Source organism: Armigeres subalbatus, chromosome 2, assembly GCF_024139115.2.
Source record: "Armigeres subalbatus isolate Guangzhou_Male chromosome 2, GZ_Asu_2, whole genome shotgun sequence".
NCBI classification, from domain to species: domain Eukaryota; kingdom Metazoa; phylum Arthropoda; class Insecta; order Diptera; family Culicidae; genus Armigeres; species Armigeres subalbatus.
The window spans coordinates 288,892,489-288,919,129 of NC_085140.1; the positions used below are offsets into that span (position 1 = coordinate 288,892,489).

At 41.5% G+C, this 26,641-nt stretch overlaps 1 protein-coding gene across 2 annotated transcripts in view; it reads left to right on the forward strand.

Annotated features, from left to right (window-relative positions):
- Positions 1-8,615, forward strand: part of LOC134212376 (protein Gawky-like) — a 75,269-nt gene extending 66,654 nt beyond the window's left edge. Inside the window, exons 7-11 of one of the 2 annotated variants that reach the window (XM_062690156.1) lie at positions 5,658-6,241; positions 6,305-6,464; positions 6,550-7,002; positions 7,906-8,224; positions 8,294-8,615. In XM_062690156.1, coding sequence (XP_062546140.1) covers positions 5,658-6,241; positions 6,305-6,464; positions 6,550-7,002; positions 7,906-8,224; positions 8,294-8,445 — 1,668 coding nt within the window. In that variant the 3' untranslated portion in view covers positions 8,446-8,615. The remainder of the gene's footprint in view (positions 1-5,657; positions 6,242-6,304; positions 6,465-6,549; positions 7,003-7,905; positions 8,225-8,293) is intronic. The other variant, XM_062690157.1, reaches the window with a different exon arrangement.
- Positions 8,616-26,641: the final 18,026 nt, after the last annotated feature.

Below are 26,641 nucleotides of genomic sequence, written 5' to 3' on the forward strand. Positions count from 1 at the left end.
AGCTCTCTCCAACAACCTGTTAGACATGACCAAACCGATCACCTTAAACGAACTGTCTTCGGATCACCTCCCAGTTATGTTCAATATTAGTGTCACCACCCCAATGACACTAGCAACGCAAAAATTCCGATGCTATGCACGAGCCAACTGGCCACGTTTCCAACGCGAGGTGAACTCTAAGCTGAACCTGTTGGACCCAGCAGTTGCGGCTCTAACTAGTGAAACCGAGATAGATGCTGCAATCGAGCTCATTTCGTCGACAGTTCTGGAGGCAGAATCAGCCTCGATCCCTGAAGTGCAGCAACGAACCTATGAAACTGCGGCAATTCCAGAGAGCACCCGAAGGTTGATAGCGCTACGAAATAAACGTCGGCGCCAATGGTACAGAAGAAGGGATCCCATCTATCGGGATATAGTCACATCACTGAACCGCCGGATCCGAGAGGAGTGTGATCAAGCTAACTTTCGCAAATTTAAAGAAACGCTGCGCACGCTTAACGATGACCGTGACACACTCTGGAAAATCACCAAAGCTCTAGGCAAATCTACCAAATACAGCCCACTATTGCGACAAGGAAACAATATTATCGCATCATCCACGGAGAAAGCCCAACTACTGGCCATGAGTTTCGCACAGGCTCATCGCAACCAAATGGAAGATGATTCAGATACTGTCGCTGCAGTGCACGAGTCGATCATACACATTGATCAAACTCATGGTGATGATGGTCACCTGTGGTTGATTCATCCCAAGGAAGTCGCACAAATCATTCGAAGACTAAAGTCCAAAAAGTCTCCCGGCTATGATAATATTAGAAACTGCTTACTCAAGAACTGACCTCAGAAGGCCCATATTGTTCTAGCAAAAATCTTTCCCGATAGTCTACGGTTAGGATGTTTCCCGTCGAAATGGAAACAAACAATAGTTGTTGCAATCACGAAACCCAACAAAGACCCCACAATCTCCTCAAATTATAGACCCATAAGCTTGCTACCCAGTCTTAGTAAACTTTTGGAGCGGATAATCCTCAAACGCATTGAGCAACACCTGGAGAACTATCGGATTATTCCTAATGAGCAGTTCGGCTTTAAAAGAGGACATTCAACGACCCACCAACTAGTCCGGCTTGTAAAAACAGTACGAACGAATTTTGCACGAGGAAAATCTTCAGGCATGGTGCTTCTTGATGTGGAGAAAGCCTACGACTCTGTGTGGCAAGAAGCAATATTACATAAGATGCTCCTAGGTAATTTTCCCCCGTATATTCTGAAAGTTATTCGCTCCTTCCTGTCGAACCGCTCCTATTGTGTCTCGGTAAATGGACACACATCTGATCGACACGAAGTTCCATTCGGTGTCCCACAAGGAGCTGTCCTAAGTCCTACGCTCTACAATATCTTCACCGCTGATCTTGTGATGATTGACGATGTCAAATATTTTCTTTTTGCTGACGATACCGGTTTCATCGCGTCGGATTCCGACCCATCCATTGTAGTAGCGAAACTACAAGAAGCTCAAAATACCATCGAAAGCTACCAGAAAAAGTGGAAGATAAAAACGAATGCCGGCAAATCGCAGACTATTTTCTTCACTCGCAAGCGAAGCCCGCAAAGCGAAATATCCGTATGGGGTCTCCCAGTTCCATGGTCGGATGAGGTTCGATACCTAGGACTATCAATGGACCAGAAGCTAACCTTCGCTACCCACATAAAGCACAGCCTAAGTAAATGCGACAAACTCATTAGAGTGCTCTATCCGCTCATAAACCGACGTTCACATTTGGACGTCAACTCCAAGATCCTTCTGTATAAGACTGTCTTCAAGCCATCTCTAACCTACGGCTTCCCAACATGGTATAGCTGCGCCGCAAGCCATAGGAATAAAATTCAAGTGAAGCAGAACCGGATATTGAAGATGATCCTGAATTTGGATGCATTCCATCCCACCAATGACGTCCACAGAATCGCGAAGCTAGAACGAATCGATGATTGGATCCAGCGTATACTTCCGAAATTTTGGATGGGATGTGCTACTTCAGCAAACCCGTTGCTACGGCGTCTGTCATAGTCTGTGATATTAGGGTATAGAATATTAGAATTTATAATTTTCCTTTAGCTATCCCAACACTTTATGCTATTTCAAGTTTTTTTTTAAAACTTTCTCCTTAAATCGCCAAAACTGTAGATAGAACCAGACCAGTAACTTTCAATATTATTTGAACTATATAGCTGTTGAAAGGAATTCCATAACTCAGCTCAAAACTATTATTGTAACCGAATAATGTTAAAACAAGAAAATAAACTAAACTAAACTAAAATTAAACAATATTAAAACTCTTTTTCACAACCTACAATTAACATTTACAATGCGCTAAATCTGTTAAGTAACGTACTGCCGTTCTACACATAATTGTACCATGTAACCGTTGAAAAAAAATCAAACTAGCGTTGATATGACTGAATAGGAGCCCTCCTTAGCTGTGCGGTAAGACGCGCGGCTACAAAGCAAGTCCATGCTGAGGGTGGCTGGGTTCGATTCCCGGTGCCGGTCTAGGCAGTTTTCGAATTGGAAATTGTCTCGACTTCCCTGGGCATAAAAGTATCATCGTGTTAGCCTCATGATATACGAATGCAAAAATGGTAACTTAGCTTAGAAACCTCGCAGTTAATAAATGTGGAAGTGCTCAATGAACACCAAAAGCTGCGAGGTGGCTCTGTCCCAGTGTGGGGATGTTTTATACAGCCACTGAATTCAATTTAATTAAATATTATTTGAGAGGAAAGTAAATTTTAGAGTTTATTTTCATGTTTTTTTTTGTGAAATCTGAAATATCAATTTTGTTGCTACCTAGATTCGAACTCCTGATCTCCTGATTCAGTGGCCGCTGCTCAGTCATCACCGTCACTTTGATATATGTAAATAACAAAGAAAATTATGGATGTGCTTCTTCGCATACCCTATAGGTTGTTTTACTAACGCTATTTTCAGATTCATGCTGTATACACGTTAGAAATGGGCTTATTCTACGAGTCGAGTGACGTGAGGGGAGTCGATTTTAGCAATTCTCACGTGAGGTGACCATGTTATTCAAATGGGGCTATACGACTCTTCTCACGTCATTCGAGCAATCTCACGTCGCTCCACTCGTAGAATAAGCCCAAAAGAGGCCTACATGCTGCTTTTAGCACAAAAGCTTAAAAATTATGCTTTCAGCATTATTTTAACCATTATTCAAACATCTATCAGCATGTTCTGTTGGCTAACTTTTATGCATCATCAATCGCTGAAATTGTTTTTAGGCAACATTTTCTCGATCTGTATAGATTTTTTTTTTATTTCTTTATTAGAGTGATTTTTTAATATTTGATTAAGTTCATCACTGAATCTGTATAGATGATACAGTAGCCGTCAACAGAAATATCGCTTCTAAATGGCTTGTTTTCTTACACTATCTGCTAGAATTAATGACAGCACTTTTTCAGTTGCTATAAGATTAGGTGAATACCTTTGTAGCTGCATAACAGAAATCAATAGCTCTTACACAACTCCGGAAATAAAAATCAAATGTAAACATTACGGTTTTGACGCTTTTGAAAGAAGCAGTAAAAGGTTTATTTAAACGTTGTGTAATCTTCAAAGCTACAGAAGTTGCCTTAAAGCTTCGTTAATTCAGTCGAGTTGAAGTTTAAGGGATTATTTGCGGAGGTTTTTTTTTATTCAGCATTGGCTGCTTTTATTCAAATATTATACAGCTAAAGGCTAGAAGTTGAAGCTTTTAGCACCAAAATTGTTAGTTGGGATGGCCAAACTGACACAATGGACTCACGAGAAGATGAACTGGCAACGACAACATTACTTCTCAATTTCAATCATCCTACCTGTGGCCACGCGTTGGCTTCGCTACTTCTAGTTGACGAGAAATTGGTTAATTTCCCGATCCCTTGGAGAGCCCTAGCCCTAATGAGCCCTAGCGGATCCTCCATGTAAAGAGCTATACCGATAAGTATGCCGGGACATATACGATCAGGGCCTCAGTCTGCAAAGCAGCCGATCCACTGTGAATCGTTAGAGGCGCACTGAAGTGCTTCAAATGTGATATGCTACACAGATGAATATTATCTTCAGTGCCGTCAACCCTCGTGACCTTGGCTAGGGAAGTAATTCCTCGGGAAGTTCTTGTGACCATTTCTCCCAGTATTTTTCCGGAAGTTGCTCCGGAAGCTCTTCCAAAGTTCTTCCGGAAGTTCCCCCGGGAATTCCTCCAGAAGTTCTAAAGGAAGTTCCTCGGGGAGTCCCTCCAAAAGTTCTTTCGGGAGTTCATCCGGAAGTTCCTTCGGGAATTCCTCCGAAAGTTCATCCGAGAATTCCTTTTGGAATTAGCCATTTTACGGATGTGCCAGAGAACCATTTCTGGGCATTCGGAGATCGCAGGAGACATTTATTATTGATTGCACCCACAATGAATGAATGGTAAGGAAAAACCGCAAAGCTCTGGAATGAATTATTAAAATTGACCACTTTTACGGATGTTCCGGATCTTCCAGAGGGCTTTCCGATAACCGCTCAAGGGATAAAATTGCCAAGAAATGGCGTATGCAAGATAGCAAATACACTTGGGATCATCAGAGCACATATTTGCAAGCAATATTTTATGCTTCATAACGCAACACTCAAAAATTAGGTGCCAAATTGAGAAGCTCAAATAGTATTTCTCCAATACAGGTTCTGCAGGTTCTGGACTAAAGAGGTCAATTTCTCAAGGAATCTTAGTTTCCAACAGTTAGAAAAAGTCAAAAAATTTCAGTTTTTTATCTCATTGCGTTACAAAGTAACAGCGTTGTTTTGGGTATGCTTGGGTCGAAATGGACCCCAATGCACTAGGCAGGGTGATCTGAAAGTCTCTTTAATAAAGACACAAAAAAAAAGACACACTAGGCAGGGTTTGAAGAAATCGATCTCAATGTATAACGAACAACGATAAAAGAGAGGCAAAAACCTCTTCGAATCATAACATGCCATGAAAACATAACTATCGTACTTGTATACTGCCGTTCTACGCATAATTGTCCCATGTTACCTTTGATGAAAAAATCAAAACTCGAATCAGATCGGTTGGGGTTTGATAAAACGCTTTGTTCCCGCTCATTTAATGTTGGGGACCATATTTTTTCCGCACAGCTGTGTAAACCAAGTTAAAATGCATCATGGGGCTTATTGAAAGAAATTTATCATGGGTTGTAGTAGCCCCCCAAATCAGTTCATTATCGTAATAGCTACCGAAAAACGTCTCACGATATGCTACCTATCGAGAGTGTATACAGACATGATAAGTGAGAGATTTTCTCATTCTCCTTTGGATTCAAACCCTAGCACTAGGAATTGCAGCCAAAATTTACATTTTCAAGTGTATGTTATGTTTGAATTAAATTTTAATGCGGCATATGTTGAGGCATATGTGGAGCATTCTCTTGAAGATCATATGGCTTTTACAAGATAAAACTTGTCAATGAGCTCAAAATGAGTGTGGCTCATATTGCCCCTACTGCCCCTACGCAGAACTAAATGCCGTAGTAATAAAATGGAAAACTACTATCAGCTCATCTATCAGTCTTGTAAAAATGTATGTTAATTACATCTGATTAAAATAAAATTTCAGCAAATGCAGCACATTCAAAACAACCTCGCTAGAAGTGGTGGAGCTACTGGCGTTAGCACCGTGCAACTAACGATGCAAATCAACAAACATAAGGCGCAGATCTCTCAGCTTCAGCAACAAATAGCAGCACAGCAAGCAATCTACGTTAAGCAACAGCAACAACCGCAGCAACATCAGCCCACCGGTCCTCATCAGCAGCCTGGAACTCCGAGTGGAATGAACGCAGGACTCGGTGGAGCGGACTTCCTCCGACAACAGGACCTTGTGTCGTTACAGAGTAACTTCTCCGATATGGCTCTTGGAAAAGACCCAGTGACCCCCACTGGGGGATTTCCACCCAGTGCTGCAGCTGCCGTCAATAGCAATGCAGGCGCAACAGTGGGCGCTGGGATTGCTACCGGTGCCGCTGGTATTACTAGTCAACAGTCTCGTCTGAATCAGTGGAAACTGCCATCGCTTGATAAGGAAAGCGGTGCCGGTGGTGCTAATGATCTCACAGACTTTTCTCGTGCCCCTGGTACGACTGGAAAGTCAACTTTGTCTACTGCGAGTTCCGCAATGGGCTCTCTAGGTTTACAGGACGGGTATGTCGCGAAAGTCCATTAATTTGGTATTCAAATGTTCAATAAGTACGTTGTATACTTTAGAACTTGGTCTTCTGGACGATCCCATATGGCTGACGGATGGCCTGATCAATCCTCTACTGGCAGCGATCCGGAAAACAAGGACTGGAATTCACCCCAAGATAATGCAGCATTCTCCGATTTAGTGCCAGAGTTTGAGCCAGGAAAACCGTGGAAGGTAAAGGTGATCAAACAACGTTTTCGAACGCATTTTTAGTATGCATGGCGACAATTGGAAAGCCTAATTATGTACTTTTGTTCTGTTTCAGGGTGCACAGATGAAAATTGACGAGGATCCTAGTATAACACCTGGTAGTGTAGCCCGTAGTCCGTTGTCTATTGCAACAGCAAAGGAGGCTGATTTGTTCGATACAGCCGGCAAGACTTCGCCGACGGATTCGATGGGTCTAGCGTCTTCCACATGGGGCTTTAATTCATCACATCCATCTGGTGGGAAGTTGGTAGCCAATGCTACCAAAAACACATGGCCGGATAACATTACATCCACTACTGCAAGCAGTAGTTCTGATCTCTGGGGAGCGCCGGTGGGAAAAGCTACGCGTGGACCACCACCGGGACTGGGTGCTAATAAAAACATTTCATCTGCTGTTAATGGCTGGCCCGGAAACAGTGGTGTGCAACGCTCTGGATCAGGCAGTAGTTGGCCGAGTGGAGCCGGATGGGGATCCTCCTGGCTTTTGCTGAAAAATCTAAATTCGCAGGTATAGTGCTTTGAAATTTTAAATTAGGAGCCCGCAAGTTGCGCTTTAGCCAATTCAAAACAACAGCAGCCGATTGCATCCTTAAGTTCAATTTAAACTGCTGCATCGAAAATTTTCGAGCAATCAAACACGATTATGGTGAATTTTGGTGAAATAATATTTCTATTATGTATTAGACTTTGAGCCTGTGTCGTGGATGGGACTCTGCCGAGAATACCATATGTAACGGCCCATACACTGGCCGGCATAATAAAGTGCCCACTTGCCGTTTTTCATACAAAATGGTCAACTTTGGAGCTCTAGATCTCGGGTTCCCGTGAACCGATTTGGCTGAAAATTTTACCAGAGCTCAGATATAACTTGAATTTTAACATATCTAAGTTTCGACCATATTGATTCACAGGTTAAAAATTATTGCGGTATTACCAAAGTGAATTTTTGGCAAAAATTTATTTTTAAATATCTTGAATTCTATAGGTTGTAGACTGATGACATATTCAGCAAAAACGCGTATTTTGCCAATACAAAAAAGTTTGCTATATATACCTGTACACTTAGAGATGTAGTTTTCGAGGTATTTGAAAAACAATTTTTGCCAAAAATTCAAGTTGGTATTACCGCAATAATTTTAACCCTGTGAGTCAATATGCTCGAAACATAGATATGTTAAAATTCAAGTTATATCTGAGCTCTGGTAAAATTTTCAGCCAAATCGGTTCACGGGAACCCAAGATCTAGAGCTCCAAAGTTGACCATTTTGTATGAAAAACGGCAAGTGGGCACTTTATTATGCCGGCCAGTGTATACACTCCTTGCCATTATGGACTTCATGCATATCTGCTGTTATATAAAATGTTATCTTGCGTGACGACACATAAAAAAATACCCATATCCCTATTTCAGATTGATGTTGCAACACTTCGGACACTGTGCATGCAACATGGGCCATTGCAAAACCTGCAACTGTACGCCGGCCTGGCACTGATCAAATACTCTACCCGCGAGGAAGCAAGCAAGGCTCAACAAGCACTCAACAACTGTCCACTTGGTAATAGTACCATCGGGGCGGAATGCCCCAGCGACGCTGAAGTGCAGGCCTACCTACAACAGCTCGGCGCACAAGCTGGGAATATTACCAGCAGCGCCATGGTTCCTCCACCTAATAGCAGCGGTGGAGTGACAAGCGTTGCCCAATCCTGGCGTCAAGCTCCCCGAACTAGTGGTAAGTGTTAGAGTTAAGCAAATTAGTTCACAGTTCTGACATTAACGGTGTTTCTCTGCTCTTTCACAGGATCAGACACTTGGGGTTCCGGGTGGCCACCGACCAGCACCGGCAGTAGTAGTATATTCTGGGCACCATTAGAGGGAGCCACCGAACGAAGCACACCTTCCAACTTGAACTCGTTTTTGCCAGAAAGTTTACTCGGAAGCGAGCTGAATTAGAAAACCATTTCTAACTAGGTTTGGTCTCGAGAGCTCTATTAAGGCGTTGAAAGTCTAATTATAAACTCACTTATTCATTTTCTACAAGGTTGTGTTTTTACATATGTTTTAAAAATATGTATATTTATTGTTTTTCTTTTTTGGTGAAATAAAATTACACAGGAACTATCGTCCCGTTTGTTATTGAATTTTCTTCTTCGACATGAATTCTAACGATGGAAAAAACGAAAACCAGTCATTGTGTCTTAAAGGACACTAATCTATTATATTGTATTGAAATGCTAGAACGAAATGCTAATTGCAATTCAGAAAAGTGATTCTCAGTGTTTTTATGATGAACTGTTATTGATAAGACAAAAGGAAACGCATGCATAGATCTGTTATTCTCGAGTCGCGACAATACCATTAAGAGGAAGCGCGCATTTTGATGAGATGGAAAAGGCGATAGCAACATCATTTTTTTATAAAGGAAAAAAAAGTTTTAATCTTCTTAGAAAAATAACAATAGAAGCATACACTTTGCAGTGAATAAACAAAATGAGACATAAATCTAGTATTAAAAATATGAGAAAAATAGCTGTCTAAGTCAGTTTTTTTAGATTTTAAGAAAAATAGCGGTAATAAAAACCAGAGATATAGACATTTGAAGTATATAAGAAAATTTAAACTATATTTATTAATTTTAATATACATCAAGGCGAGAACATTAAATTTACTGTATATGAGAAATATACATGTTATTATTGAATTATTTTTGAAATTATTTAGATATCTGAATAAACCATTATGAGTAAAACCCACTTCTATTTTGTATTTTCTACTGTTCCACGAAAAAAACGGATTTACCCCAATGTATAGGTACTAAAATCACGTTTCGATTGGCTTCAGCAAAAAGCTTTTAGGTAATAATTTGTCTTTGTAAAGAGTAGTAAAAGAGAGAACTAGTGGCACGCAGCGTTGATCTGCGCCACCTTAGTAAAGTCTAGCTCCTTGAACTGCACCCACCGTTCCGAGCATTTTGATCAATGTTTAATATAGGAAGGCTTGAATTCACTTTATCACTGCTTATCACCTTCTTATATGCCACAGCAGCAGCAGGGAATATGTCCAAGGGCTTGACGATTCCTCCCCAGGCCATCTGCGAGTTGTGGCGCCTGCCTAGGATGTGGTGGGGTTTGACAGTGGGCCCTGTTAAACCTCTATAAAAAGCTGCATGAATCCGCAAGTAGGCTCCGCCAAAGCGACCGTGTGCCGCTCAAAGCGCACAAGTCCTGGTGTTAGGTGGAACACAAAACCGACCTGACAGGCCGGCCCTGCGGCAAGACAGGAATTTTGCGCAGGCCCAATAAGCCGCCTTTAAAAACAACTATTACGAACGACATAGAAGATAATACTACTCGATACAATCGGCAACGACCTACCCAACTAACATTTAATGTCAATGTAAATGTTATTTCAACTCGTTTATACGGCTTCAAGCTGAATATGTGTGCTTTACTTATGATCAAGAACATCTATTCAATTCCTTTACCAGCAAATCTGGCGAATCTATTCAGCTGTTTTTGACGTGCCGGTACAACTACTTTACAGCATGTTACACAATTTTTTTCTCAATCTTTACTAAACCATTTAGTAATATAATTCGCTTCAATGGCGCTTATTCAGATGTTTTGAATCTGTTAAATAAGTTTTATACAGCCACTGAATTCAATTTGATTAAATATTATTGAGAGGAGAGTAAATTTCGGAGTTTATTTAATGTTTTTGCCTTTCTCGTATACTACGTATACGTAAAGGCTATAATTTCACTCCAAAACCAAACTTTTGATAGAAGGCTCGGAGACCCATAGTGTTATATACCAATCGACTCAGCTCGACGAATTGAGGTGATGTCTGTTTGTGTGTATGTATGTATGTGTGTGTGTGTGTATGTGTGTATGTGTACAAATTTTGTAGACACACTTTTTGGAACTTAGCATTACCCGATTTACTCGCAACAAGTTGCATTCGACGGGGAATGCGGTCCCATTGTTTGCTATTGAAAATTGGCCTGATCGGACATTGCATTTCGGAATTATTGAAAAATCATTGTTTTTTCCCAAGGGTCCCCCCTTGGAAAAAAAATTTCAAAATCGAAAAAAAAAATTTTTTTCAAGAATGGTGGAAATGCATAGTAATTAATGCAAAATGATAGAAAATATGCGATCTATCCCCCTAAAGTGCTTTTTTGACCTTTCCTATGTGATTTTTGCCTTTCTCGTATACTAAGTATACGTAAAGGCTATAATTTCACTCCAAAACCAAACTTTTGATAGAAGGCTCGGAGACCCATAGTGTTATATACCAATCGACTCAGCTCGAAAAACTGAGTAAATGTCCGTCTGTCCGTGTGTGTGTCCGTGTGTGTGTGTGTGTATGTGTACAAATTTTGTAGACACACTTTTTGGAACTTAGCATTACCCGATTTACTCGCAACAAGTTGCATTCGACGGGGAATGCGGTCCCATTGTTTGCTATTGAAAATTGGCCTGATCGGACATTGCATTTCGGAATTATTGAAAAATCATTGTTTTTTCCCAAGGGTCCCCCCTTGGAAAAAAAAATTTCAAAATCGAAAAAAAAAATTTTCAAGAGTGGTGGGAATGCATAGTAATTAATGCAAAAACATGCAAAATGATAGAAAATATGCGATCTATCCCCCTAAAGTGCTTTTTTGACCTTTCCTATGTGATTTTACGATGCACGAGAAAGGCATTATCGCCGCTAGGTGGATTAATCTGGGTTTTTTTTGTGAAGACTGAAATATCAATTTTGTTGCTACCTTGATTCGAACTCCTGATCTAATGATTCAATGGCCGCTGCTCTGTCATCACCGTCACTTTGACATATGAAGAAAATTATGGATGTGCTTCTTCGCATACCCTATAGGTTGTTTTACTAACGCTATTTTCAGATTCATGCTGTATAAACGTTAGAAAGAGGCCTACATGCTGCTTTTAGCACATAAGCTTAAAAATTATGCTTTTAGCATTATTTCAACCATTATTCAAACATTTATCAGCATGTTCTGTTGGCTAACTTTTTTGCATCATCAATCGCTGAAATTGTTTTAAGGCAACATTTTCTCAATCTGTATGGATGCTACTCTGCTGCTAATCGTTTAACAGTAGCCGTCAACAGAAATATCGCTTCTAAATGGCTTGTTTTCTTACACTATCTGCTAGCATTATTGACAGCGCTTTGTCAGTTGCTATAAGAGCAGGTGAAAACCTTTGTAGCTGCATTACAGAAATCAATAGCTCATACACAGCTCCGGCAACAAAAATCAAATGTAAACATTGCGGTTTTGACGTTCCATACTGATAAGCTATTGAAAGAAGCAGTATAAGGTTTACTTAAACGTTGTGTAATCTTCAAAGATACAGAAGTTGCCTAAAAGCTTCGTTAGTTCATTTATAGCGCCATTACGCTATATTGTTAGTGCTATAACAACAGCGAAAACGTTTTCATTGAATGCTACTCACCGTAATATGGGAAGTTGCTAACAAGCAACTCAATTACATACATGAGCTCTTAACCGATGAGCTTTGTTGCTAATTCAGACAGAGCTGTTTTATGAATATATGAAAGCTGCATAAACGATAAAAGATGAAATATATTCGGTACAAACTGACTAGCTGATAGATGTTTGGGTAATAGTCGAGTTGAAGTTTAATGGATTATTTGCGGAGGCTTTTCTTTTATTCAGCATTGGCTGCTTTTATTCAAATATTATACAGCCAAAGGCTAGAAGTTGAAGCTTTTAGCACCAAAATTGTTAGTTGGGTAGGCGACGAATAAAGGATCACGATTGGAAGCTTGGAACATGGAACTGCAAGTCGCTAGGCTTCGCAGGTTGCGACAGGATAATCTACGATGAATTACATCCCCGCAGCTTCGATGTCGTAGCGCTGCAGGAAATCTGCTGGACAAGACAGAAAGTGTGGAAAAGCGGGCATCGAGCGGCTACCTTCTACCAAAGCTGTGGCACCACCAACGAGCTGGGAACCGGCTTCATAGTGCTTGGAAAGATGCGCCAACGCGTGATTGGGTGGCAGCCAATCAACGCAAGGATGTGCAAGCTGAGGATAAAAGGCCGTTTCTTCAACTATAGCATCATCAACGTGCACTGCCCACACGAATGGAGATCCGACGACGAGAAAGAAGCGTTCTATGCGCAGCTGGAGCAGACAAACGATGGATGCCCACTGCGGGACGTCAAAATCGTCATCGGTGACAGGTAGGAAGGGAGGAAATGTATAGACCGGTCATCGGACCGGATAGTCTGTATCGAACGACAACGGCCAACGATGCATAAACTTTGCAGCCTCCCGCGGAATGGTAGTCCGAAGCACCTTCTTCCCCCGCAAGAATATCCACAAGGCCACATGGAAATCACCTAACCAAGTAACGGAAAACCAAATCGACCACGTTATAATCGACGGTAAGTTCTTTTCCGACATCACGAACGTACGCACTTACCGCAGTGCAAATATTGAATCCTACCACTACCTCGTTGCAGTATCTCTGCGCTCAAAACTCTCGACGGTGTACAACACGCGTCGGAGTCGTCCGCCGCGGCTAAACATTGGGCGGCTACAAGACGGTAGACTAGCCCAAGACTACGCGCAGCAGCTGGAAGTGGCACTCCCAGGTATCAGAACGTCGGCTCCAGGGGCACGTTCACCTCAATTTGGGAGATTTGTGCCATCGCCTTCACAGCCTTTTTCATCACACACCTGACGGAAAAGGAAGTGAACAAAAGGAAAGGAATGTGAATGGGAGAACAAAGGGAATGTTTGGAAAAGGGCCCTTGAAGAGGGCATACAACGCATTAGCGTACAAGAGCTTATAGCTCCTTACCACAACGGGTTATGAACAACAAAATACTCTGAAGGTTCAGGTTTCTGAAGTCAATTTCACTAAGTAAGTGTTTACCAAATATTTGGAAGCGCAATTGTGCATAGACTGGGCAGCTACATATTAGATGATAAGAAGTTCCATAATCGGATACACAACTATCACAAACAGATGATTCAACGCGTTGAATATTTGCCATGTGATAGTTCAGTCGGCAGTGACCTGTCAAGGCCTTGACTAAGACACTGCAATTCTGTTTAGACAGATTAGCTAAATAGCTTGCTACTACCGGAGATGGCTCCCGGATGTACAATTTTGTTTGATGACATGAATCCAGACTACTCCAATGCCATTTGTGCTGAGTGACAGCCCAAGAGTTGATCAAAAGCTTCACCCAACACTTGGATATTGGAATAGCTGGCTCAGGACCAATAAAGTCATGCGATGCTCCATTACGAGCTAACTCATCAGCCATTTCGTTTCCAGCTATGGAAGAATGGCCAGGTACCCATATAAGGTGTAAAGTATTTACTGAATTCAGTTCCTCAATTTGAGTTCGACATGCGATTACTAACTTCGACCTTGAGTTGGCCGAGGCGAGAGCTTTAATAGCTGCTTGGCTATCTGAACAGAAGTATATTACTTTGCCCATAATGCGTTGCTGCAGTGCAGATTGCACTCCACACATGATGGCAAATATTTCCGCTTGAAAGACAGTGCAGTGTGTACCCAGTGAGTGTGACTGTTCCAATCTCAGCTCACGTGAATAGACGCCTGCACCTGCTCTACCTTCGAGGAGGGAGCCGTCAGTTTACCAAAAATGCTGTCCGACATATTTCGCTCCGAATAGACAGATGTCCACTCATCCCGCGAGGGGAATTGTGTTGAAAATGTCCTATAAGGAAAACTACTAACGTGTGTGAGATCACTTGGAGCAAGGAAAATTTTGTCCCAATTAACCATAAGCGGTAACAACGAAGTGTGTGTAGAACTGCGGTTTACAGGATTCTCTTCCATAAAACCGAGTACCCATAGTCGGTAAGTACAAGAAAATGCTTCTTGTTTGAGATGTATGTGTAGTGGGGCCACGTCGAAGAGAACTTCGAGAGCAGCCGTGGGAGTTGAAGAGAACGCACCAGTCATTGCCATTAGGCACATCCTTTGAAGATGGCCTAATTTAGACTGAATTGTCCTCACTTCCCCCTTTGCCACCATACAAGACATCCATAAGCCAAAATTGGTCGCACAACTGTTGTGTAAATCCATTTGATATATTTGGGTTTAAGACCCCAAGTTTTACCAAAGGTTCGTCGGCATTGGCCGAAAGCCATACACGCCTGAACATTCTGAACTCAATGTTAGGAGTCCAGGAAAGCTTTGAATCCAAAATTAGACCCACATACTTTACTTGATCAGTTACATTGATTTCAGAACCAAAAAGATGTAATGGACGAATACCATTACGATTACGTTTTTCCGTGAAAAGAACAATAGATGTTTTATTCGGATTGACCGAAAGGCCATATTGGCGACACCAACTTTCAACTACCTGAAGAGCATTTTGCATCAGGTCGAATAAGGTAGTAATGCACAAATCCACTATCAATGTAAGATAGTCGTCGGCAAATCCATAGGTAGGAAAACCGCCATTATTGAGTAACCTCAATAGCGTATCTGCAACGAGATTCCACAAAAGTGGAGATAATACTCCCCCTTGAGGGCATCCGCAGACACTTAATTTCCTAATCGCTGCTTGACGTAATGTCGAGTAGAGATGTCGGTTTTTAAGCATCTGGTGAATCCATTTGGTAATAATATTAGGTACCCCATGACAACGTGCGGCTTCCAATATTGCATCGAAAGACACGTTGTCGAAAGCACCTTCAATATCTAAGAAAGCCCCCAAGCACGATTGCTTTTGAGCGAATGCTTTCTCGATATCGTACACAACCTTGTGTAGAAGAGTCACGGTGGACTTTCCAGATTGGTAAGCATGTTGATTAACATGAAGAGGCATGTTTGCCAAACAGTCATCACGAATGTGATGATCGATAATACGTTCTAAGCATTTCAGAAGAAATGAGGTCAGACTGATGGGTCTAAAACTCTTCGCTTCTTCATACGAAGCACGTCCTCCTTTTGGGATAAACTTTACAGTGACATCCCGCCAGGATATGGGAATATACCCAGTAGCAAAACTGCATACTAAAAGCTTTTTCAAAACATGTTTGATGTGTTCAAAACCTCTCTGAAGTAGAACAGGATAAATCCCATCCTCCCTGGAGATTTGTAGGGAGCAAAACTGTTAACTGCCCATTGAATTGATTCAGTAGTTATGATTCTACGTGCTTGAGCCCAAGACCCATAGCTACATGAAAAGACATCAGGATCATCCGAAGATGTTATATCGACACATCCAGGGAAGTGCGTATCAAATAAGTGCTCTAACGATTCTTCATCAGAAGAAGTGTAGTCGCCATTTGGCTTGCGAATTTCGCCAACTTGGAAATCCTTGGATCTCGCAAGAATTTTATTCAATCGACTGGCTTCACTCAAATTGGAAACATTTGCACAAAGGTTTTTCCTGTCGGATCGCTCAGCAATTCGTAGAGCTTTCTTGTAAGCTTTGCGAGCCAACTTGAAAGAATCCGTCCCTGCTGAATGGCGTCTGTTCCAACTCCTTCTGCACTGCTTCTTTAGCTTAGCCAAATCGGAATTCCACCAAGGGGTTCCTCTTGAGGTTTTTACAGAACGTAAAGGGCAAGCTTCTTCGAAAGCTTCCACGATGTGCAACGTTGTAGTATCAACTGCATCATCCAAGTCGGTAGGAGTTTCTATTGAAGGTAGATATCCATGAAATTTGGTAGAGAGCAACTCTGTGTAAAGATCCCAGTTTGTTGAACGGGGATTTCTAAAACGCAAGGTCTGCGAAGTAACATTCAAATGATCAAAATAGATGTAGCGATGGTCAGATATCGATTCCTCATCTGATACATGCCAATTCGTCAATTCATGACTGATTCTATTGGAGGAAAGGGTTATGTCTAACACTTCTGCTCTATTAGATACCATAAAGGTTGGGCGATTGCCTATGTTAAGTAAACTAAGTTCGGTACTACTTAAGTATTCCATCAAGCTGGAGCCTCTCAGATTGATATCCGAGCTACCCCAGATGATGTGATGAGCATTAGCATCACTGCCGACAATTAGCGGAAGGCCTTTGAAGTGCAATATATAACAACAGGTTTGAAAGCATCCGTAGGGGATGGTTCATCATGTGGTAGATAAACCGAACAATAGACGTATTTCCTGACGGGGTTCCGCCAGTTGCATCAATTGTGACAGCACATACATCTCTGGTTGTTAGTTCAGAGATAAGTGTAGCAACAATAGCATTGTTAACAAGCACACATGCACGCGGCATTGATCGAGAGTTTGCCATTTCTTTACTGAAAGCAGCAAAAACCGGGTTCACTAGGTTACCTAGGTAGAAGCTACCCTTGCGAAAATAGGGTTCCTGCACCAAAGCCACTTGGGATTTGCCATTTTGCATGAGTCTACAAAGATTAATCGTTGCTGTTCTTTTATGCTGAAGATTGATTTGAGCTATCTTAACTGAAGCCATTGCAAATTAAGATAATGCACTCCACAACTTCAGCATTAATATGAACAGCAACGATGAAACCAAATTGGTATCTTATCAAGAAAGTCAAAGACGAAACACAGAGTACAATGTGTATAACGCATAAAGCGAATCCATATAGGTGACAATTTGTTGGAAAACTAAATAAAAACATGCTCATAATCCCACCCTTATTTAACCTCAAGTTGAGATTGAATAAGAGTAGCCGATTATTTCGGAGAAGCAAAAGTCAACTACGCCGTAGCTCCGGTTAGCGCAGTAAGGGCTAGATACTGTGAAGGGTGCCCTGGTGCTTCACAGGCTCCGTTAGCGGTTAGGTTCTTTTAGACCCCGTAACCATTCATTCGTAGCCTAGGTAAGCATAAAGCCGCATCACACCAAGAATTTGGGGTCACCTGTATGGTGGACTTCTACCACCGGAACAGGCAATCCGTAGCGTTATTCTTAGCCAGATAACTGGCTGCCGACACCACACAGCTATCTTGGCTGTTCGGGGAGAGAACCTCGAACCACTACCTCGTTGCAGTATCTCTGCGCTCAAAACTCTCGACGGTGTACAACACGCGTCGGAGTCGTCCGCCGCGGCTAAACATTGGGCGGCTACAAGACGGTAGACTAGCCCAAGACTACGCGCAGCAGCTGGAAGTGGCACTCCCAACTCTTGAAGATGGCTGGAGAGCAACCAGAAGTTCAGATTTTACTTAAATTTACTCTTAACCGAACTAATTGGTTCACTGTGGGCCACTTAACCAGCTCCTCGGCTACGCCGGTAGAGGTTATTGACGACCCATGGCTTGTGGGGGCGATGAACCGCAAACAGGACGGGCTTTTGGCCTTCAAGGTGGCAACGGAACAGCTGGACGCCATCATCGACTTTGCGTCATCGAAGCATAATATCAGTAAGGACCTCAAGAGGAGCTTGCTGAAACTTCGAAAGTCGATGTTGGACGCCAAGCTGGAAAAGGCGGTCGGGACGGCCAAGTGCGAACCCGTGAAATCTGTGGAGTCGAGATCTACCCAGACTGAGGCCCAACAATTCGCGAATTTGGGCAAGGTCGAATCGACCGAGGGCGTGCCAGCGAAGATGGTGGTGCCAAAGTCTACCCAGACTGAGGCTCAAGTATTCGCGGGCACAAAAACACAGTACACAATACACAAAAACGGGGGAGACAGTCTCCAGGGGATGAGCACCCTAGGGGCCGCTACAAAACGCGGAGGGTTACTACCCCGAACAAGGGTAGTGGGGCTGGGAAGCTGAACCCCTCCCGTAACACGGTAGATCTCTTTTACGTAGTGTGTTACGGTATAAGATCTACCAAACAGAGCCCTAGCTTAGTCCATTTTCGAGCTAGGGCAAAAAGTTGTGGTGATTAAGAATTCATCGTATTTAGTCTTCGCTACCAATAGCAGTCTCAGAAATAAAACATTAATGTTACCTTGCAGACAGTTGAAAAACTCGAATTCCTCTTGTTTGAGGCTAAACTGTATGCAGCGGAAACAACTTTTCAAGCAATTAGTTAAAATCCTCGGTACCCGGTCCCAGGCTGAACTGACTGCTTGAAAAATCGAGTTAGGGGTTTAAATACGTACTAATTCTTTTTGAACTGGTGAACAATGGTAGTGAGAGGAACACACGGAAGTTCTTATTACTAAACAAATTCTCTTGCTTGAAATGGTCTTGTAGACAGATTTAAATCCCGGGTTTTAAGAGTTTCACTGGTGATATTCTAGAAGCAAGACAAGGATGTGGCTAGGGCTTCGATGCATGGCCAAAAACAGTATTACTGTTCTGTTTTCTCGAAAAAGGATTGATTCCTATTGATAAGGGGCGCGCCTTCAATGGGATTGCTCTCTATGAAGGGTCTAAATAGCGGGACCTTGTCATGGTGGTCTTGAGAAAACAAAACAACAACTGTATCGAAACCGATACTGCATTGCTTCTCAATAGCACTGGAGTAATTCGACATGCACTTAAACACTAAGGATACGGGTAACGCTACAATAGATCTAATAATTGGTCGCAGTGACACACCCGAACAGAAAAAAAAGCTGAACCCCGGCCAGGTACCTCCAAAACCAGGGGAGGAAGGACCTGGAAAGGTCCGTCCACCCAGGAAAGACGGTGGTAAGGGGTTACGGCAGGCTGAGAGCTCTCAGCCGCCCCAGACCTGGAAAATAGTGGGGGATGACGCCTCCTGGACCCTGGTCAAGAACTAGGGCGATGCCCTAGTCATCAAGACGGACGAGGCTAAGTACTCGGACGTCTTGAAAGCGATGAGGAGTGACGTCAAGCTCGGTGAACTCGGCGCCGACGTACGTCGAATAAGACGTACCCGGATGGGCGAGATGATCCTCGAGATAAAGCGAGGGGCGTCTCGCAAAGGGCGCCGCCTACAAGAAGTTGGCGGAGGAAGTCCTAGGCGAGGCGGTCAAGGTGAGGGCACTCACGACGGAGGTGAATCTAAGGGTTAAAGGCACTGCGGGGACAGTGTGAAGTGGAGACGCCCACCGCAGTCGTTCGGCTACGGAAAGGTCCGGCAGGGACGCAGGCATTAGTTCGGCTATCTGCAGCGGGCGCCTTCAAGTCAGGGAGCGTGAAGGTGGGATGGTCGGTGTGCCCCTGTGAGCATATACGAACAACCCGAAGTTTGCTTCAAGTGCCTGGACGGGGGCACAAGCAATGTGACTGCAAAGGCCCTTTGTGTGTTGGCGAATAGACCCTATCGCAGAGAGGTCAATTTGGGGTGCACGCGTAGTCACTAGACCACCGATCTTGTCTAGAAAAGTTCGGATACAGTTTTAGTGATAAAAACTACAGAAAGCCAGAATTTGTTGGTCTCTTTATGTTTATTCTCATTTAACGAATACAATTACGGTTACATTGATATTCATAATGTTTATCCACTATTATCCATATTGTTATACATCAGAGTGTTTCATTCATCAATATAATGTATCAATAGTGTAATGATTTTGTTCTCGTTTAAAGTTATTGTAAACTTACAGATATTTTTTCACAATGTTTTCTGCTTGTTTTACTTGCTGAATTAATACACATCACATTGATACAGAGATCAATCCATCTCAAAATCGACAAAAAAGGTTTGAGTTTCAAACGTGCGATTCGATTGATCATGGATACCCTCTTGATTCATTTTTCTTCTTTTTTTGGAATGGACAGCAAACAGCGCAACGGCATCGGTGCTGTGGAGAGGATTTCATTCGTCCTAATGACCAAATACCAATTCTTGGTGGGCAACATCTCCAAGTGGAAGAAGAAAGGAACTAGCTTGCTTGTCCTAAATGACTAGTTTGCAGAAAAAAACGTAATTATTCTAGGTAGGACAATCGACTGAAGGATAAGCAAGGGATAATTTCGAAGATCATTCAAAAGGTGAGGCATGGTTGGATGGGGTGAAATCCTGCATCAGATCACCGATGACGATGTGGGGTATTTATCATAGGATTTTCCTCGTTAATTTGCGCTCTAGTTTTACCATTAGGCTTAATAGTTATTGGTATTTTTTGTTTGTTCGCTTGTGGTGATTGTTTGCTATTGAGTATGTAATGGTATGGTTATATGTGTTTAGCTCTCTACTGTTAGTCGAATGTTTGCTTTCGTTATTCCACTATCAGATTCCTGTTTTTCGTCTCACCTATATTGCAACAAATCAAAGGTTGTAAGGAGTGTTCGTAGTTTTTCAAACCACATATTAATTGTCTTTCATGATTATTAGAAGGTTCCGTTCACGTTGTCGTCAGTTGAAGCGTATTCTTTTTTCTGTTTGTTTCTTGGTGTCTCGTGAAAGTTTTGTATCTTTTTCCTCTATTTCCTTGCAATTGTTTTGTATGTATCAAACGGTACAAAAACATAAGAAAATATATCGTTTTGCATCTGCTCTTACATTTCCGTTTATCGATTTGAGTGTAGCAAAATGTTCGTTCCTATTTTGTTTGGTCAAATTTAATTTTATGCCGCATTACTATGGTTGTATGTCGTGATTGTTACAACAGATTCCGGATGTAGATTCAATGTGCTAAACGAAGCTTAGCATAGTGGCTAAGAAAACATATGCAGGATTGAATAGATGCATTCAGCAGTATAACATACTTTCTCTTTTTTGGCTACGGTTTGTATTGTGTTTCCTAGAGAAATGCATTGTTAATCTGAGTTCATCGTTACAGCATCTCCATCGTATCACGGAGGAACGTTACGTTGATAAATAGCAGTGTGTAGTCATAGTCATCGTTAAAGTACAACCATTGAATCAAAAAATGATATAAGGTAGTCTGGTACGTTAATTCTACGCTATGTTTATGTTTGGCGGAGAAATGTATGCGCTTTTCGCAGAAACGAACGTTGTATAACTGTTATACTTTCATTTTGTTTTTTTTTTGCAAAGTGAGGGAAGTAAAAGACATGTAGGATACATATACAGCTGTCGTAGAACAAACGGGTTGTCAAGAGAAACTTGAAGCAATAGAGTTGAGTTGGACAATTTATTATTACACTTTAATATACTGTTTGGAAATCTTAAAATCTCACATCAATATCATTTATATACTTAGAGGTTAGTACGATTTTGAGTTATGCTATTGTTTGCTGTTTTGTGATTTCGCTTTTTGTTTGGTTTGAATTGTGATCAGTTGATTTGTGTTGATTTGTTATTGTTTCGCTATCTTTCTTCCCTTTTTTCGGTGTTTAGATATCTGTTACATTTAGTAACTTTAGCAGTATAATTTGTGACTTATATTTTATTCTTGTATTAAATAAAATACATTACAATTGCGTCTAAAATATATCCTCAATAGTTTGTTTTGTCCAATATAGTTGGTTTTCTAAAAGAATGGCTTACATATGTATTGTTGTCCTTTATTCCCTCATTATCTCCTATACATATGTATAAATGATATTTCGTCTATCATTTAGGTGTTGTTTTAAATATTGAATGATTCATGTTTTGTAATTCTTTGAATTCATATATTTAATAATTTCTGCTGACATTCGACAATATTGATCATTCATCAACTACTACTCTGGGAAATTACAATTTTTGCGATTAAATGCGCGCAATGAATCGCTGATATTATCGTCCAATGCGCGTACCATTGTTTGATCGACGAGTTTGAGATTTTTGCCTTTCTCGTATACTAAGTATACGGTAAAGGCTATATGATCGCTCCAAAAACAAACTTTTTATAGAAGGCCCGGAGACCCATAGTGTTATATACCAATCGACTCAGTTCGACGAATTGAGGTGATGTCTGTGTGTGTGTGTGTGTGTGTGTATGTGTGTGTGTGTGTGCGCACAAAACGACGCAAAAAATGTCACTCATTTTTCGGGCACTTATCCTCAACCGATTTGCTTGCAACAAATTGCATTCGACGCAAAATCCTTTCCCATTGTTTCCTATTGAAAATTGGCCAGGTCGGACTATGGGATCGGAAGTTATGGCCAAAATACAAATTTATACGGAAAAATCGCGTAAAAAATGTCACTCATTTTTCGGGCACTTATCTTCAACCGATTTGCTCGCAACAAATTGCATTCGACGCAGAATCCTTTCCCATTGTTTCCTATTGAAAATTGGCCAGGTCGGACTATGGGATCGGAAATTATAGCCAAAATACAAATTTATACGTAAAAATCGCGTAAAAAATGTCACTCATTTTTCGGGCACTTATCCTCAACCGATTTGCTCGCAACAAATTGCATTCGACGCAAAATCCTTTCCCATTGTTTCTTATTGAAAATTGGCCATGTCGGACTATGGGATCGGAAGTTATGGTCAAAATACAAATTTATACGTAAAAATCGCGTAAAAAATGTCACTCATTTTTCGGGCACTTATCTTCAACCGATTTGCTCGCAACAAATTGCATTCGACGCAGAATTCTATCCCATTGTTTCCTATTGAAAATTGGCTAGGTCGGACTATGGGATCGGAAGTTATGGCCAAAATACAAATTTATACGTAAAAATCGCGTAAAAATGTCACTCATTTTTCGGGCACTTATCCTCAACCGATTTGCTCGCAACAAATTGCATTCGACGCAGAATCCTTTCCCATTATTTCCTATTGAAAATTGGCCATGTCGGACTATGGGATCAGAAGTTATGGCCAAAATACAAATTTATACGTAAAAATCGCGTAAAAAATGTCACTCATTTTTCGGGCACTTATCTTCAACCGATTTGCTCGCAACAAATTGCAATCGATGCAGAATCCTTTCCCATTGTTTCCTATTGAAAATTGGCCAGGTCGGACTACGGGATCGGAAGTTATGGCCAAAATACAAATTTATACGTAAAATCGCGTAAAAATGTCACTCATTTTTCGGGCACTTATCCTCAACCGATTTGCTCGCAACAAATTGCATTCGACGCAGAACCCTTTCCCATTGTTTCCTATTGAAAATTGGCCATGTCGGACTATGGGATCGCAAGTTATGGCCAGAATACAAGTTTATACGTAAAAATCGTGTAAAAATTGTCACTCATTTTTCGGGCACTTATCATCATCCGATTTACTCGCAACAAATTGAATTCGACGCAAAATCCTTTCCCATTGTTTTCTATTGAAAATTGACTAGGTCGGATTATGGGATCGGAAGTTATGGCCAAAATACAAATTCATACGAAAAAATCGCGTAAAAAATGTCACTCATTTTTCGGGCACTTATCCTCAACCGATTTGCTCGCAACAAGTTGCATTCGACGTAGAATCCTGTCCCATTGATTCCTATTGAAAATTGGCCATGTCGGACTATGGGATCGGAAGTTATGGCCAAAATACAAATTTATACGTAAAAATCACGTAAAAATGTCACTCATTTTTCGGGCACTTATCCTCAACCGATTTGCTTGCAACAAGTTGCATTCGACGCAGAACCCTTTCCCATTGTTTCCTATTGAAAATTGACCAGGTCGGACTATGGGATCGGAAGTTATGGCCAAACTACCTTTTTGCCTTTCTCGTATACTAAGTATACGGTAAAGGCTATATGATCGCTCCAAAAACAAACTTTTTATAGAAGGCCCGGAGACCCATAGTGTTATATACCAATCGACTCAGTTCGACGAATTGAGGTGATGTCTGTGTGTGTGTGTGTGTATGTGTGTGTGTGTATGTGTGTGTGTGTGTGCGCAAAACTACTCAAAAAATGTCACTCATTTTTCTGGCACTTACCCTCAACCGATTTGCTCGCAACAAGTTGCATTCGACGCAGAATCCTGTCCCATTGTTTCCTATTTGAAATTGGCCAGATCGGACTATGGGATCGAAAGTTATGGCCAAAATACAAATCCATACGAAAAAATCGCGTAAAAAATGTCACTCATTTTTCGGGCACTTATCCTCAACCGATTTGCTAGCAACAAGTTGCATTCGACGCAAAATCCTGTCCCATTGTTTCCTATTTGAAATTGGCCAGATCGGACTATGGGATCAGAAGTTATGGCCAAAATACAAATTCATACAAAAAATAGCGTAAAAAATGTCACTCATTTTTCGGGCACTTACCCTCAACCGATTTGCTCGCAACAAGTTGCATTCGACACAGAATCCTCTCCCATTGTTTCCTATTTGAAATTGGCCAGATCGGACTATGGGATCAGAAGTTATGGCCAAAATACAAATTCATACGAAAAAATCGCGTAAAAAAGGTCACTCATTTTTCGGGCACTTATCCTTAACCGATTTGCTAGCAACAAGTTGCATTCGACGCAGAATCCTGTCCCATTGTTTTCTATTTTAAATTGGCCAGATCGAACTATGGGATCGAAAGTTATGGCCAAAATACAAATTCATATAAAAAATCGCGTAAAAAATGTCACTCATTTTTCGGGCACATATCCTTAACCGATTTGCTCACAATAAGTTGCATTCGACGTAGAACCCTGTCCCGTTGTTTCTTATTGAAAATTGGCCATATCAGACTATGGGATCGAAAATTATATCATTTTTTGCCTTTTTATGGAAAAATCGCTAAAAAAAACTCACTCATTTTTCAGGCACTTTTCCTCAACCGATTTGCGAGCAAATTGCATTCGACGCAGAATGTCTCATCATGTCATCTCGGAATCCTGTCGTATTGTTTTCTATTGAAAATTTGGACCATGGGCACAGAAATTATGGCCAAAATATACTATGTGTTATAAAAAAGCGAGTAAAAAAGTCTAGCTGACTTTTAATGGACTTACCCTCAACCGATTTACTCACAACAAATTGCATTTGACGCGGAATTCTGTTCTATTATTTTTTATTGAAAGTTGGCCAGATTGGACTATTACCTTAGAAATTATGGCCAAAATACTTTTTGCCTTTCTTGTGCAACAAAGTTGTACCGAAAGGCTATAATTTCTTTCCGAAAACGAACTATCGGATGCTTCCACACTGATACACTCCCCACCCTCTTCATGCGGGAGTTTGGCAGAAAGACGGTCATGAGATTTATATCATAACAAATATTGCCCTCCGCTCGCTTGATGGGAATGACATTTTCGTTTCCTTTTTGTGTAGTCTGAGCTTCAGTTTAATTTACATCTAAATGTGATATCCTTAAAATTTATGACTGGGTATAATAAAACAGGGGTATGTTTGTCAAAACGATTGAAAAAGGAAACAATTATGTTGAAATTCTTATTAGCATATTGTAGATCAAGCTGAAAACCGAACCGAGGTCTCGCGACAATCGCATTTTCTCGCATTTCCGGATGTTGCAACTGCATCGCGAGTAGTGCGCAACTGTGCCATAGATAAAAAAATCACATGGATAAAAAACGCATGGATAAAAAATTCCTATTTGATTAGATGCTGGTGTCATATTAGAAATTTAGAGACAGTACCCGTCGATAGAACCTCTTCCGCACGCGATGGTATATGATGGTAATATGTTATAACTTGCTGCAGTGGCGTAGCCAGAAAATTGGTCTGGGGGGGAGGGGTTTTCTGAACATTTTTTTTTTCGAAAAAAAAATTCTTCTAAAAATGATGTCTCTGGGGGGGGGTTATGTCCAAAACCACCCCCGTGGCTACGCCACTGACTTGCTGCGAGAAAATCGGTTAAGGATAAGTGCCTAAAAAATAAGTTAGTTTTTTATACGTGTTTTGCGTACAGACATACACACACACACACACACACATGCCCAGCCTACAAGAGGGCGATCGCAGGTCAGCAGTAGTGAAGATAATCCAGATTAATCTGAATCATTGTGAAACCGCACAGCAACTGTTATGGCAGTCTACAGCAGAAATGATGTGCGATGTCGCGATAATTGTATCGAGTTCCCCCTGATAACGGCAACTGGGTGACAGATAGAACGGGTTTGGCTGCGATACAAGTCATGGGCAAATTCCCTATTCAAGAAGTGGTGGAGAGGTCATGCGAAGGCTTCGTGATTGCCAAAATTAACGGCGTCTTCATATGCAGCTGATATGCACCTCCAAGGTGGACCGTGGAGCAGTTCAGCCAGATATTGGATCAGTTAACCGATACGTTGATCGGACGAAGGCCGGTAGTCATAGAAGGTGATTTCAATGCCTGGGCCGTGGAGTGGGGCAGTCGAGTGACCAACACAAGAGGATATATTCTGCAGGAAGCTCTAGCGAAGCTAGATGTACGATTGTGTAATGAAGGCTCGGTGAGCACAT